The sequence below is a fragment of the Procambarus clarkii genome, chromosome 13 (assembly GCF_040958095.1).
Source record: "Procambarus clarkii isolate CNS0578487 chromosome 13, FALCON_Pclarkii_2.0, whole genome shotgun sequence".
Taxonomy (NCBI): Eukaryota; Metazoa; Arthropoda; class Malacostraca; order Decapoda; family Cambaridae; genus Procambarus; species Procambarus clarkii.
The window spans coordinates 32,005,421-32,021,589 of NC_091162.1; the positions used below are offsets into that span (position 1 = coordinate 32,005,421).

The following is a 16,169-nucleotide window of genomic DNA, read 5'->3' on the forward strand; positions in this document are numbered from 1 at the left end:
GTAAGCCGCGGCCGTATGGTCTGAAACCCACAAATATTTACAATGGGGGGGGGGGGGGGTGGATAGCATTTCCTCTTCAAGCACGCGCACACAAATGAACTATGTTACTTAACTGGAAGCACTCGTACAACATAATTTACACGATTTCTCATTATACTTCTTACCAGTATATATATACAGTATAGTACCAAGGAGGTTCTATGAATTTTGTGGCTAGCTCCTCAAGATTGTAACTTGCTTAGATAAATAAATTGTGTGTTCAGTCCCTGAACCCATTATGTGGTAAATTAACTAAACTAAAAACTATAGTATGGCGACGAAACCTGAACTGCATAATGTAAATAGGGATTAACCAGAAAAAGATATAGGTGAAGAATAACACCAGGTAACTGTAAAGCTGCTGCCCAGTTGGGTGGGTGTGGAGCACATGACTGTAAAGCTGCCGCCCAGTTGGGTGGGTGTGGAGCACATGACTGTAAAGCTGCCGCCCAGTTGGGTGGATGTGGAGCACATGACTGTAAAGCTGCCGCCCAGTTGGGTGGGTGTGGAGCACATGACTGTAAAGCTGCCGCCCAGTTGGGTGGGTGTGGAGCACATGACTGTAAAGCTGCCGCCCAGTTGGGTGGGTGTGGAGCACATGACTGTAAAGCTGCCGCCCAGTTGGGTGGGTGTGCAGCAAGACTAGTAACTGTGTGACTCACCATAAATGTAAAGTGCCTTGTATAGTGACTGTTGTGAGCCTCTTGTTGAATCACTTGTGACACAAGATTACTGATGTGTGTATTTGTGGTGGTGATTAAATATGTATGTGTATGTATATATGTATACGTATGAATATGTACATGTATGCATAAGTATGTGTACATTAATAATTTTGTAACTAGCGTCAAAAGATTGTTATTTGCTTAGCTAAACGAACTAGAGGGTTCAGTTCCTGAACCGATTATGTGCCTGTGTAATCCTTTACACCACCGCCCACGGGATGGGTATTATGGGGTGCATAATAAAGAAAGAAAATGAATGGACCGAACCCCACAATTCATTTAGCTAAGCAAGTTACAATCTTGATGAGCTAGTTACAAAATTCACTATAAGTCGTCACATCATAAATGGGTTCGAGATGGACCACAAGTAGTGCATTACATAATTTATCAGTATTGTGCAGCCTGTGATCCCCGCCTGGCTGGATACTGATACCTAGGTAATTTTCATGTGTCCGGACACCGGCGATAAGGTGGTATTATTTATTTAACTTAAGATATATATATTTTTAAATGTTGTCACATTAACGGCTACATCTTCCTTTCTTCTGACATATAGATTTATAAGATTAATTAAAATATATCGAAACTAATTATACAATTTATTGGCTGGTGTGCAGGGCTTCACACTCTCAGAGCAAGCCATCAAGTAACTATCAAAACGCATATATCTTCGTTTTCACTTCAGTTATATTTATGACAAAGGATTTTAAATGTAGCCTATATTTCTACCTTTCTGATGACATAAATACTTTCGTTAATTACAATATCTAGATCAAACTAACATTGATATTCAAAAGGTTGTATATTTTCCATCAATGGAGAGCATCAGCCAAGAAGCCTTCTTTAAAATATGAATATCTTTCCTCACCCAATAAGATCTAATCTCTGAATAAAACGCAAAAAACGACTTGATTGTAACCTATCCACCGCTGCCAATTGGATGGGGGAGAGGGGGGTTATGTGTAGGATAAACATTTCAATTGTGACACTAGCCCTCCATATAAATCAGTTGCTTAAATTATAAACTGTACTTGTGGTCGGTCTCAAGCCCATTGTTGATGTGACAATGTGTATTGACTTTTGTAACTAGCTTATCAAGATTATAACTTGCTTGGCTATATGAATTGTGGGGCTCAGTCCCTGAGCCAATTATGTGCCTCTGTAACACTCCACTATCGCCCATAGGATGGGTATGGGGTGCATAATAAATGAACTAAACTAAGCTCTGCCTTTTTGATAACATATACAATTATAAGCTTTATTTGTGAATCTCAATTAATTAAACAATATATCACAGAGCCTGTAGGGTTCGGTGAGATGAGTGAAGAGACATGGGAGATTTTACATAAGTACAGTACATGGTAGTTTAAGTAGCGAACGCATGTCAACGAATAGCGAGTATATATAGCAAAACTATTGTCCTATGAACTAGGCTTGGTCACCTCAGTAGAGAAAACAAAGATCCTGAACCGACGCCCACCCAGACGGGGTGGGGCTGTTCGCAAAATGCAGTTGCATGATGGCTCTCTGCTCGACTATGTAACCAGATACAAATTCCTTGGTCTTGAAGTTCCTTACTGTACCGCAATGTTGTAGCCAGACTGGGTCGCTAATGTAGAGAGAGGCTCCGTGCTCTCAAGACTGTGGCAGGCTACCATCCAAGCTATGGTGCAAATGTGAGAATTGTCAAAATGATGTATCTCTCATATATTAGGTCGCTGATTGATTATGTTGCACCCATGCTTGCTCTAGTGCCTGAGAGAATGCTTGGAGGGCTGGAAAAGATGCAAAACGAAGCCATGAGGATTATCCTCGGATGCCCCCGTACAACTAAATTACTAAACATGAGGAAGGAACTGAATATTTCATGTGTAAGTGATTGTATCACTGAAATTAATGCTTTAATTGGTATCAAGATGCTTAGGCTAACCCACCCTAACCCCTGCACTGAAGCCCTCCAAGCCTTCTTCCTTGAAGATCAGCATCCCTCCAAATGGGTTACGGTAACTGCCAATGTGCTCAGTATGTATAACTATCATCACCCCTACCAAGAGAGACAACAACAACACATTCCTGCCTCATGGGAGATCACTCCTTTCCAAATTACTGTCCCCCTTTCCCACCCAAGAAGCTGATTAAAGAACAGTCCTTGCTTCGACAAGAAGCAAAGTACAATGCCTTAAGCCAAATTGATGCTTTAGTCAGAGAGCGCTCCCTTTCCCAAATTATTTACACTGATGGATCCTTGGATCAGTCCTATGGTGCAGCTGGAAGTGCAGTTGTTGTGACAGGGAGAGATGGTTCCATCTCCCATGAGTGTGGAGCGCGTCTAAGTAACTGGGCCTCCACTCTTCAAACAGAATTGGTTGCCATAATCCTTGCACTAGAGCGCGTATATGAATCCAAAGTTGACACGCTAATTGTAAGTGACTCCTTGTCATCCTTGACTGCCCTCAGCTTCCCAAGGCATAACTGTGACGTGCTTATCTCTGAAGCTAGACACAGATATAGTGAAATAATCAATGATGGAGTCAGAGTTTGTCTCCTGTGGATTCCTTCCCATATTGATCTCCGAATGCATCTAGTGGGCCATATATGAATGAGCATTCATTTAGGCCCCTTAACTCGACGTTTGGTTCATCCCACAGCGCCAGTTCTGCTTACCAAAAATGGCCCACTAGATACTCAGACTTCTAGATGTTACCACTGCTAGGCTTAGGCTCGGCTACAAGTACCTCTGGGAGTTTGTAACATCTGCTGATTTACATTTGACTAAATGTAAACTCTGTCAGCAGAACTATTCGCATACTTTGCGTCATTATATAATGGAATGTGAAAAAATTGCGGAATTTAGAAATAACACCATCAATAGTGTCCAAGAAATGTGTAAGTACTTCATTCATAATGATGTGCTGCCCGAAATTTTAGCGAAGTATCCAAAATTTGCTTACTGTAGGTAATGCATGCACATGACTGTAAAGCTGCCGCCCAGTTGGGTGGGTGTGCAGCAAGACTAGTAACTGTGTGACTCACTATAAATGTAAAGTGCCTCGTATAGTGACTGTTGTGAGCCTCTTGTAATGTCACTTGTGACACAAAGATTATTGATGTGTGTAATTGTGTGGGTGATTAGATATGTATGTATATGTGTATACGTATATATATATATATATATATATATATATATATATATATATATATATATATATATATATATATATATATATATATATATATATATATATATATATATATATATATATATACATATACATGTAAGTATGAGGGTGTGTACATGTGTATACAACATTGATAATTTTTTAACTAGCGTCATATATTGTTATTTGCTTAGCTAAACGAACTAGAGGGTTCAGTTCCTGAACCTATTATGTGCCTCTGTAATCCTGTACACCACCGCCCACGGGATGGGTATGGGGTGCATAATAAAGAAAGAAATTGAATATGAAGTCGATTTAACTTCCAAACATATATTTTTTAATAAATGTTAAATGTTTTCTGGCTAGTTATGTTAGATTTTATTAAAAATACGTATTCTACTTGTTAACATTATAATTTAAATTTGTGATAATTTGAGCAGAGAAGTGCGACCCCTGGATATGCCAACACTTTCCAAACAACGATATATCTTGGATAAGTCGCTCCACAACATTGACGCTTGGACCGTCGACTTCCTTTGATGCTACTTATTTAATAATGAAATTACATTAGTTTGGAGTAAATATATGTTTTCTCATGTTCTGCATTCAGCACCCACATTATAGTGAGTAAATATACCATATTACTTCATTACTTAAATAATGCTATGAGGGTTTGAGTAGCTTTGGGTATTTAGTGCACAGAATCTCCAATAGATGGGGCGAGAGTCGCCCCATCTCTCACCCAAGAGAGAGTCGAAACTTAATTTAAAATTGATATATCTTTGTCCTCGAACATGATATATTTCATTTGGTGCAATCATAATAATGTTCATATCTCGGTCTTTCTGGAGGCATATAAGATTTTAGGCTTTATTAGCGAATCTTTGTTAATTATACAATATATCGGCAAGTGCGTAGGCGTCTGCACTCCATGCCCAACAAGCTACTGAGTGCTACTATAAAAACATATGTATCTTCACTTGAGCTATAAATATGTCTATTGTGATGTATTTAAAATGAAGCTCTTATTTCTCTCTTGCTTAAGACTTATAAAACATTTGTGTTTATTAACGAATTTACGTGAAATAAACATTGATCTGAGAGAGAGTTGCTCTGTCGTTCAGTCTGTACGGGGTAGGAGCTCCGTAATTTTTAAAATACATGTATCTTCATTAGAACTTTAAGTATGTCTATGGTAAAGTGTTTAAAGTGAAGCTTATATGTCTGTCTTTCTTGAGACATATAAAACATATATGTTTATTAACGAATTCACGTGAAATAAACATTGTTCTGAGAGAGAGTTGCTCGGTCGAGCGATCTGTCCAGGGTCGGAGCTCGGCTATTATAAAAGTACACGTATCTTCGCTTTAAATTTAAATATGCCCATGGTAAGGTATTTAGAATAAAGCTTATATTTCTATCTTTCTTGTGACATATAAAACTCTTACGTTTATTAAGGAATCTGCGTGAAATAGGCATGGTTCTGAGATGAATGCTGCGGTTTCCGAGCTCGACAATGGACGCCATACATATCCAGTGGGTGTTATTGGACCCCATACCCATTTTATGGGTGGTTGGAGCCCCATACCTATTCTATGGGTGGTTGGAGCCCCATACCCATCCTGTGGATTGTAGTGGACGCCATACTCATCCTGTGGGTGGTATTGGACCCCATACCCTTCCTGTGGGTGGATGTGATCCCCATACTCATCCTCTGGGTGGATGTGACCCTCATACCCATCCTGTGGGTGGTATTGCACCCCTTACTCACCTAACAGGTGGTAGTGGACAATATACCGATCCTGTAGTTGGTATAGTAGACACAATACCATCCTGTTTACAGTAGTTTACCCCATAGACATTCCAATGAACCATCGTTTTCTGTTAGCGTTCCTACAAAACATCCTTTAAAGATTTGTAAAGCACAAACTATGGTATATAATATTGATTGGTGAAGGACTGTTATTCTATGTAATCATTTTTAGTGCTTATTATAATTTACTAAGAACAACTAATATTTCTCAAAACAAAACTACGAACCTTCAATAGGAAGTAGCTGATCTATAATATTCTAAGAGCATGGACAATAGTAGGCAAATTTCACAACCCATGTGGGACCTGAAAAGTACAATTTTCCTTATAATTGAACCAATCACGACTATTCTGCTATCTAGGTTGACGGACGGGTACTGTGAGACGTAAATTGGTACGGGAGGAAGAGTGTGGGCTTTGGAAAAAAAGTAACTGGGAATATATCACATATTTACTAATTCATATTCAACATATTGACTTTAAGCATTAAGTCATATATGTGCTGTCTTGTGTGAGAACGGGTTGGCACCTCTGCTCTTCACAGGTTCAATCTTGCATTTTCTTCCATATCGTTCACTCCAGTAACGTTGTTATTTTACTGTGTAGATTTGGGACCTGACCCTCCAGTATTTTCCATGTGTATATTATTTGGTATCTCTCTCGTCTCCTTTCTAGAGAGTACATTTGGAGAGCTTTGAGACGATCCCAATAATTTAGGTGTTTTATCGCGTCTATGCGTGCCGTATATGTTCTCTGTATTCCCTCTATTTCAGCAATCTCTCCTGCTCTGAAGGGGGAAGTGAGTACTGAGCAGTACTCGAGACGGGACAACACAAGTGACTTGAAGAGTACAACCATTGTGATGGGATCCCTGGATTTGAAAGTTCTCGTAATCCATCCGATCATTTTTCTGGCTGACGCGATATGTGCTTGGTTATGCTCCCTTGGTTATTATGATTTGGGGCACACGTATCTTTGTATATTAATTTAAAGGATGAAGCGTGATTACCTAGCTACATGTGGTAAAATCTCCTTAAAGACATTTTCTGCGATGAAACAAGATGAGTGAGGGTGGACAGATAAGAGAATACTGTACTGTAAACCTCACTTTACAGTGAGGTTTCACTCACTTTCGTCTGTGTGTCGTCATAGTTCAGTGACCCATGGTCTTTTGAAAGTTTCATATTAATAAATAATGTCTAAAACCAGTGTTTTAATAGCTTTTTATTATCCTAATTAAACTAAACTAAATAAAACCGAAAATATACTGTAATATGATAGACATCTGCTCTTTAAGAAATTACTGTATGTTATTGGAACAACTCTAGCATGAGTGGACGGGTCTAATCCCTGTACACACACCATGCTTGTTTCATCCCTCCCTCCCTCCCTCCCTCCCTCCCTCCCTCCCTCCCTCCCTCCCTCTCTCTCTCCCTCCCTCCCTCCATACCTCCCTCCCTCCATACCTCCCTCCCTCTCTCCATCCCTCCCTCCCTCCCTCTCTCCATCCCTCCCTCCCTCTCTCCAGCCCTCCCTTTCTCCATCCCTCCCTCCCTCACTCTCTCCATCCCTACCTCGCTCTCTCCATCCCTCCCTCTCCCTCTCCATCCCCCCCTCCCTCCCTCTCTCCATTTTTCCCTCCCTCCCTCTCTCCAGCCCTCCCTCCCTCGCTCTCTCCATCCCTCCCTCTCTCCCTCCAGCCCTCCCTCCCTCCCTCTCTCCATCCCTCCCTCCCTCGCTCTCTCCATCCCTCCCTCTCCCTCTCCATCCCCCCTCCCTCCCTCTCTCCAGCCCTCCCTCCCTCTCTCTCTCCAGCCCTCCCTCCCTCCCTCTCTCCAGCTCTCCCCTCCCTCACTCTCTCCATCCCTCCCTCTCCCTCTCCATCCCCCTCCCTCTCCCTCTCCATCCCCCTCCCTCCCTCTCTCCATCCTTCCTTCCCTCTTTTCAGGCCTCCCTCCCTCTCTCCAGCCCTCCCTCCCTCCCTCTCTCCAGCCCTCCCTCCTTCCCTCCCTCTCTCTCCATCCCTCGCTCTCTCTCCATCCCCCCCTGCCTCCCTCTCTCCATCCCCCCCTCTCTCTCTCCATCCCTCCCTCTCTCCATCCATCCTTCCCTCCCTCCCTCTCTCCATCCATCCTTCCCTCCCTCCCTCTCTCCATCCATCCCTCCCTCCCTCTCTCCATCCATCCCCTTTCTCCCTCCATCCATTCAGAATTGAAGAAACAAATCAAGTTAAAAAAAAGTTAACTGGGTCAGAGTTAGGGTTATCACCGAGTCGGTCCCTTCACCACCACCGACACACCTCCCCCACCCCTACAGCCCATACACACACACACCCTCAAATCATCCATCCTTCCATCCCTCCCTCCATCCTTCCATCAACCAATCTCCATCCTCTCCTTCCCTGCCTGCCTCCCTGCCTGCCTGCCTCCCTGCCTGCCTGCCTGCCTGCCTGCCTGCCTGCCTGCCTCCCTCCCTGCCTGCTTGCCTGCCTGCCTGCCTGCCTGCCTCCCTGCCTGCCTGCCTGCCTGCCTGCCTGCCTGCCTATCCACCCACCAATCAGCCATCACTGACACAATGAGTGCATTTGGAGCCGACATTGTGCACGGATGTTCCTTGATTGTGCCGATATGTCCAACAAAGTCGCGGAATGAACACGCCAGCCTCTTGACAAATCAAAATATAGTGTTAAAATTAAAGTTGCAGTAATTTTAGTGTACAATAGTTTTTATAAACTTTATTGTAGTACTCAACATACAACAGAACTACTCAACACAGTGTTAACGGCATAATACACTACAGTATGTATTTACTGTACAGCATTCACAACTCCATGAGACTTCAAGATGGACTTAACTCCAACAATAAGGTAAATAACAAATGTAACAGTATTTGTTAGTAATAATATATAGGTACAGTATATAATATGATAATGCATTTTTATTGTCTACAAAAAAAATAAAGACACTGATGCAAACGCCTCCTAAAGGTCACCTCATGCAACGAATCCAACGCTCCAACGAACTAGGGTCGGTCCCATATAGTACGTTGAATCGAGGTTGTACTGTATATATGTTTTGTTCACCATAACGAACTATATGGTCCAACCTATATGGTCTTGTAAGTCAAAAAGCAACGAGGAGTGACCGCCGCACACCTTCGAGCCACTCACTGCCATACCCTCCTTCAACACCACCTCACTCGCCCTCAATCTCCTCCCACAATACTGTTTTTGCATTTATTCACTATACACAGATGTTATATATATGTATTTACATGTTTTGTTCACCATAACTGTACATCTTAGCTTGTATGGTGAGTAAAGGCACAAAGACGTAGCTACTCACACAGTCAGCTGATCGGCGGCCGCCCTCCAGGCCAGACGCACTAATATTTCTCCTCCAACAATATTGTTTGTGGTGTTATTACGCTATATACACACATTATATATAAATATCTACCTGTTTTATTCACCATACTTGTACAAATAAGCTGGTATGGTGCCCAAAGACCATAGTGGCCATCAGTAAACAACATGCCAAGTCGTGCTGACGACGCTCCTCCCTCACCAAAATGGCGGCTCCCAACCTACTCCTCTCGCTGTTATCTCACACTATACACATGTTATATATAAGTATCTACATTTGTGTTCACCATAGCGAACCACTAAGCTGGTATGGTGAGTGCAGTCAATAAATGCCCGAAACGCTTTGCGTAATAGTGGCTTTAGGCATTGTATGTACTAGCTCTATCTATTAACCCAACAAACTTTGTAAAATCTCTTTATGTATGTACCTTACCTAAATAAAAATTATTATTATTATTATTATTATTATTATTAAATGGTGGCCACACACACAGTCAGAAGACGACGCCACAACCCTCCCTCCCACAGCATTACTCCTCCCTCCATGGAGCACAGCGCTAAATATCACCACAATCCTATTATCAGAATCCTGGTCAGTTTTATCACAGTCAGGGGGCTTCAGTAATACTATCACTGCTAAATAATAGCAGTGTCATATATATTATGGCATTTGCAGGCGATGCTGTGGTCACAAGCTGAACAGCAGTGCTGTGAGCTCATGCTGCGTGTGCCAGCCTTGGTGGCTTGCTCAATACTGACTCTATAACACCCAAGAATGTTGACCTGGATTTTTTTTCTAGGTGGCATCTGACAACTATCAGTCGTGGCTGTACTATAGCTGCCCCTATCCCAGGCAGGGCGTTTAAATTATAGCACTAGACATGAAATCATATATATATGATGTGCGCGGTTTCGGTTTTGTCACTGATATCATATATATATATATATATGATTTGCGCAGGTTAAGAGTTAAATATGCAAGAACTAGAAGATAGAAGAAAAAGAGGCGATATGATCACTACGTTCAAAATAGTAACAGGAATCGGTAAAATTGATAGGGAAGAATTCCTGAGACCTGGAACTTCAAGAACAAGAGGTCATAGATTTAAACTAACGAAACAAAGCTGCCGGAGATATATACAAAAATTCACTTTTGTAAACAGAGTGGTAGACGGTTGGAACAAGTTAAGTGAGAAGGTGGTGGAGGCCAAAACCGTCAGTAATTTCAACGCATTATGTGACAAAGAGTGCTGGGGAGACGGGACATCACGAGCGTAGCTCTCATCCTGTAACTACACTTAGGTAATTACTACAAGCATAGCTCTCATGCTGCAACTACACTTAGGTAATTACCGTACAACACTATAGTCACATCCAACATATTCTGATAAACAGGCTACATGAGGCAAACAAAATCTACAGGTATGTGGTCATTAACAATCCCAAGTTCTGCAACAGTGTATATATATTCACACTTTCCTTGTCATAAAATTATTGTTATAATTTCTGGATATTATGCAGTATCCACTCAATTTAATGACCTATATGGGGTAGTACTCAGGTTGTTAAATCTGAAGCTCCACTATATCTGGAGGTCTTAAAATGTCGGTAACTTTTTAGTCTTGAGTTATCTTGAGGTTATCTTGAGATGATTTCGTGGCTTAGTGTCCCCCGCGGCCCAGTCCTCGATCAAGCCTCCACCCCCAGAAAGCAGCCCCTGACAGTTGACTAACTCCCAGGTACCTATTTACTGCTAGGTAACAGGGGCATCAGGGTGAAAGAAACTCAGCCCGTTGTTTCTCGCCAGCGTCCAGAATCGAACCCGGGACCACAGGATCACGTTTCCAGTGTTCTGACCGCTCAGCCACCGGCCACCGGCAGTCATTTCTGGGAGGACAACTGGAAGAATGTGGGCTGGCTGGCTGTGAGTGGACTGAGTGGATTAGTGGGCTGGATGGATCAATGGATAACTGACAGGTGTGTGTACTGGCTGGCAGATGGGCAGAGTGGGTAAGTGGATTGATGGCAGACTGGCAGATTTGGGCAGAGTGGTGGGCAGGTAAAGGGATTGTTGGCCAACTGGCAAGCTGGCGGGTGGCCTTTGGATGGATGGATGGCTGACTGGTGGACAGGAGGGCTTGCAGGTACGGGTGGATGGGAAGGGTAATTCGATTTGTGACTGACAGATGGGCTTCAGGTGGGCTGGCAGGCAAGCTGGGTGGAGAGTTGGGTAGGTAGGCTGGCAGGGTGGGCAGGCAGGGTCAGTGGGTAATGTGGATGAATGGATTGGTGGCTGACTGGTAGGCAAGCAGGATGGGCAGGCGGGCAAGCAGGCAAGGTGGGCAGATGGGCAAGGCAGGTAGGTGGGCAAGCAGGCAGGCTGGTAGGGTGGGTAGGCAAGCGGGCAGTGGATGAGTGCGTAGGTGGGTGGATGGATGGATGGATGGATGGATGGATGGATGGATGGATGGATTGGTGGCTGAATGACAGGGTGGCCAAGCAGGGTGGCCAGGCAGGGTGGCCAGGCCGGCTGGCAGGGTGGGCAGACACTGGATCCATTCCTCAGCTCCTCCATCCCCACTACATCCTATTACTCCCATTCCAACACCAAACCCTCCCAGATATATCCCCCACCCCTCCAGCAACGTCTACATGGTCCGTCTGTACAGGATTAATATGGTATGGTTTTGATTCTTAGCTACCTTCCCACCAACTAGTGGCCTGGGAGGCAGAATGCCCAAGTGCCTGACTCATATTGTTTACAAACTGTGACTGGGTGCTACTATAACTGTGAATCCCTGATTGACTTTGACTGGGTGTAATTGATTGTGACTTATGACGGTGAATGCCTCACTGACTTGAGATTTTGGCCTGTCTAACTGTGACTTGTGACAATGCTTGACTGACTGTGACTTGACTGTGGCTATGACTGGTTGCAACTAATTGTGACTAGCTAAGACTGGATGCTACATAACAGGGGAAATCTGTAAAGGACAAAATGTAACTGCTGGCCTAGCAAGGGCAAGGTTGTCACAACACAATAGTAGCCTCCAGTTTAACGAGCACCGAACTCTGTAAACTCAATACCAAATTCTGGATTTAACGGTCAATGATTACGTAAATAAGACACCAGTTACCAATCTAAAATCTGATCGTTGTATCCGACAGAATGGTAAATCAGAGGTTCTTAAATTGAGTGGATAAAACTGAATATTTGTAAGTATCCAGCACAATGAGATCTCCTACTTACATCTCAAGTATCCATGGCCACCGCAGGCTTCTCGACACTCCTGTATGGCATCCCGGGCTGTCCAGCCAGAAATAGGCTTACCAGCTGATGACAATCCATGCACTTCCTGCCCATATAAAGCCTGACGACAAGGATTCTATGTTTAACACTCATGATGTAATAATCTTTAATAACATGATAACATGACAAATCAATTAAATCTGAGTCTACTGTAATATGATATGAAGTGATACAGTCTAGGGGAAGAATCTGTATAAGAATTAATATCAGTTCTAACACTGTATAAAGGTTTTAGGGAGACCAAAAAACCAGCGTTGAATGTAATGAAACGCCATTTTCTGGGCGAGTCCCGGAGGCTCCCCGGAGCTATCCATGGCTGATATGGATATCCCTAACTATTTTGCATCAGTCGATGTGGGTGGAGTTCTAGGCCTACCGGGGACCACGAGCCAGAACCTGGCCCCCTCAGAGAGGCACGGGGAGCAATGGCCCATAGAAATGCACATGTGATTTGGAGCATTCTATATCTGCCATCGACCGGGACAGGCACCCAGAAAGGTAAGCGCCACAAAACAAACCCCTATTCTGGTTAACAACAAAAATCGACAAACAAGTGGACAGAACTCCCCCAGGAAAACGAACTAACAAGCATGACGTCACACGAGCCGCGCCGCATGTCTGCGCAGCTCCCCCCTCTCCGGGAGGGGGAGGGGGAGCCCCAGACCCCTGCGCCGGCGATCCCCGCCCCAGTTCTGAGGCTGGATATCAAAACCGCGAAAAACCCCGCCGACCGGAGGGCGGGAGGGTGCCGGGGAGCCTCCGGGACTCACCCAGAAAATGGAGTTTCATTACATTCAACGCTGGTTTTCTGGGGGGAGCCCCTACGGTTCCCCGGAGCTACCTCACCAAAGACTACCTAAGAAAACAAGGGGACATACCCGGGAGGCGGTCGGTGAATCACTCAACACGAAGTCGAGACAACAACCCAAGGTATAGCATTCACCAGAAAAAAGGGAGAACGGCCGCAGACGAAGAAACCTATGATCACGACCATAGGAGCCAAAAACACTGCGCCTGAGAAGAGCATGAAGCTCTGCATACGACCCCCAGAGGCGAATGCCAACACAAAAAGAAAACCGAGGCAAAGCAAACCTGACCCCAAGGAGCCACAACCAAGGAGAAGAAAAACAGGAGAGCACCCTGTCCAAAGACCAGGACGACATAGGCAGTGCATAAGCAGGCCGGAGGTGTAACAACGCAAGATACACCCTGCGAAACGGCGCAGAAGGAATATCGATACCGAAGGCTAGCAGCAGAAACCAAGGTGCCAGACCCAGGAACGGCCCCAAGCGCCTCTACAACCTCCGCAAGCCAATCCTATGACAGCCCCAGGAGAGAAAAAAAAACGCAGGACCAAAACGAAAATGCCACATGTGTGCAAGTCCACTTCCACAAGTGCAGCTGACAGGGAAGGAACTCGCATAAGGAGCCGCCCTGCACCAACATCCCGCAGAAGGGCAGGAGTGAAAAGACTCATTAAGAGGAGCAAAATCGCTCCCAGGAAAACTAGTAGCGCCGAGACAGTGTGAAGAGAAGAGATATTCACAAAAGAACAAAAAGCCCAACACCCAGAAGCTGCCGGGAAGAGGACCCACAAGCCCTAGAAAGGCCCGGAGGGAAGTCCAACCGAATGACGACAGACGCACCAGAAAACGGGCACAATGGACAAGGAACCGAGCCCAGGGAGGGGCTGACGCCCACAAAGCACGTGCGGAGAGGGAGAACGAAAAACCCCACACCACAAAACTGCAAGTCCCTCCCAGAGGAGTAGAAAAACCCCAGCGGGGACCAACGGGGCCTGAGGCCTCACACGTGAGCCCCACCCCAGCCTCGGGAACCCACCCCGCAAGCCCCGGGGCCGAGCTGTCCCCTCAAAGCCCCAGCGTCAAGAAAAACCCCGGGGCAGCCGTGAAAAACACGAAGGAAGGGAACCCACTAGGCTCTGGAACCGAAACCAGAGGATAGGCGAGGGGCGAGACGAAGACCCCAAGCTCATCCCCAGCCAGCACAATGAGGCGAGGACAAGACAGAGAATAAAAGGAACATGGAAAAACCAGGCCCGGCACAGCAAGACCGGCAAGGAGGAGAGCCCCAGAGGGAGCACGGAAGGGCCGAACATAACGCCACAACCAACCCAGACACGCAGCTGCAGTACCAAAACCGCAGCAAAACGTCACCACACTCCCAGAGGAAGCGACAGAGAAGATAGATAATTCGTACACGAGTGGCACACAAGGGGACACAGGCGGAAACTGAGCACCCAACTGAGCCACAGGGACGGTAGAAGAAATGTGTGCAGTGTAACAGGCAATCAAAGGAACACAGTACTCTTAAAAACACAGGACTCTTAAAAATAGCTTTGGAAGAAGTTAAAGTAAATTTAAACATAAATAACTACAATAGGTTAGGTAAGGAATTTTAACAGGAGAAACAGCTTTTGTCAGCACAGATGGAGGAAGTTACACAGAGAATAGAACAGTGCAAGAAAGATATGCAACTCACTTATGCACAAGTGGCCAAGGAGAAGGAAAAAATAGAAGAAGCAGTAAAGGAAGTCAAACACTGCAGCAACCAAGATAAAACAAACATTAGGCTAGAAGTGAGGAAAGAATTGGCATCTAACCAGAAGTTGGTGCAAAACACAGTTGATCGGAGTAAATCCCTGACCATTTTTGGCTGCAAGGAAAAGGAGATAACATCTAGGTCAGAAAGAGCTGTAGAAGAAGAAAAAGTAGTAGATAAAATTGTTGGCCTCGTGGAAGGTCTTACAACCATAGAGAATGTCTGCGACTACAGGAGAATAGGCAGATATGTAAAAGGGAAAGATCGACCTTTGAGGATCACCCTAAATGGTACCAAACAAATGGAAGAAGTATTAAGGAATGCTAGAAAATTACAAAGTGATGAGGATGGGAAAGTGTGGTTGTTAAGACGAGATCTTTCAAAAGAAGATAGAGAGAAGCTGAAACTGAATCTCGCCGAGGCAAAACGTTTAAATGAGAGCAGGAATGAAGAAGAAATCAATTCTTTTTTCTACAAAGTGATAGGGGTAGGCAGGCCAGTAAAGTGGTACATAAAGGCAAACCAACAAAATCATTAGAGAAAGGGGGAGTGAAAAATAAGAAGAGGGGGAACAAGTTCCTCAAGATTGCATACACCAACATAGATGGAGTAAGATCAAAGATACTGGAGTTAAGTGATATAATACAGCTGCAGACACCAGACATTGTTGCACTCACGGAGACAAAAGTTGAAGATGCTATTTTAAATAAGATCATATTCCCAAGGGGCTACTCAATTTGGAGACGGGACAGAAAAATCAGGAAAGGCGGTGGCGTTGCTGTGCTGGTGAAAGAACACCTAAAGGTGAACGAAATAGTGACTGCCAATCCACAAGAAGTTGACATAATAGCACTAGAGATCTGCCATGAGGATGATAAACTAATGATCATAAATGCATATAGTCCACCGTTAAGCAGCACATGGTCAAAGGAGGAGCTAGATAGTACACGAGAAGGTCTTATAACAATAATGAGAGAGATCATAGCGAGAGCGGATAACGATAGTTCACGACTGTTGATAGTCGGCGACTTCAACTTGAAATCCATAGACTGGGAAGCATGTGAAGCTAAAACAGAAGATTTCTGGACCTGTAAATTTGTAGACCTCATTCTGGAAACATTCTTGTATCAACATGTTAAACAAGCTACGAGGATGAGGGAAGGGGACGTCCCCTCCATGCTATATTTGATATTTACCAG

At 44.4% G+C, this 16,169-nt stretch overlaps 1 protein-coding gene across 16 annotated transcripts in view; it reads right to left on the reverse strand.

The window, feature by feature from the left end:
* LOC123757282 (peroxisomal acyl-coenzyme A oxidase 3-like) overlaps positions 1 to 16,169 on the reverse strand; it is a 546,669-nt gene that overhangs the window by 229,526 nt on the left and 300,974 nt on the right. For all 16 annotated transcript variants that reach the window (XM_069323862.1, XM_069323857.1, XM_069323852.1 and 13 more), the window contains one exon: positions 12,349 to 12,469. In XM_069323862.1, the coding sequence (XP_069179963.1) occupies positions 12,349 to 12,469 (121 nt within the window). The remainder of the gene's footprint in view (positions 1 to 12,348; positions 12,470 to 16,169) is intronic.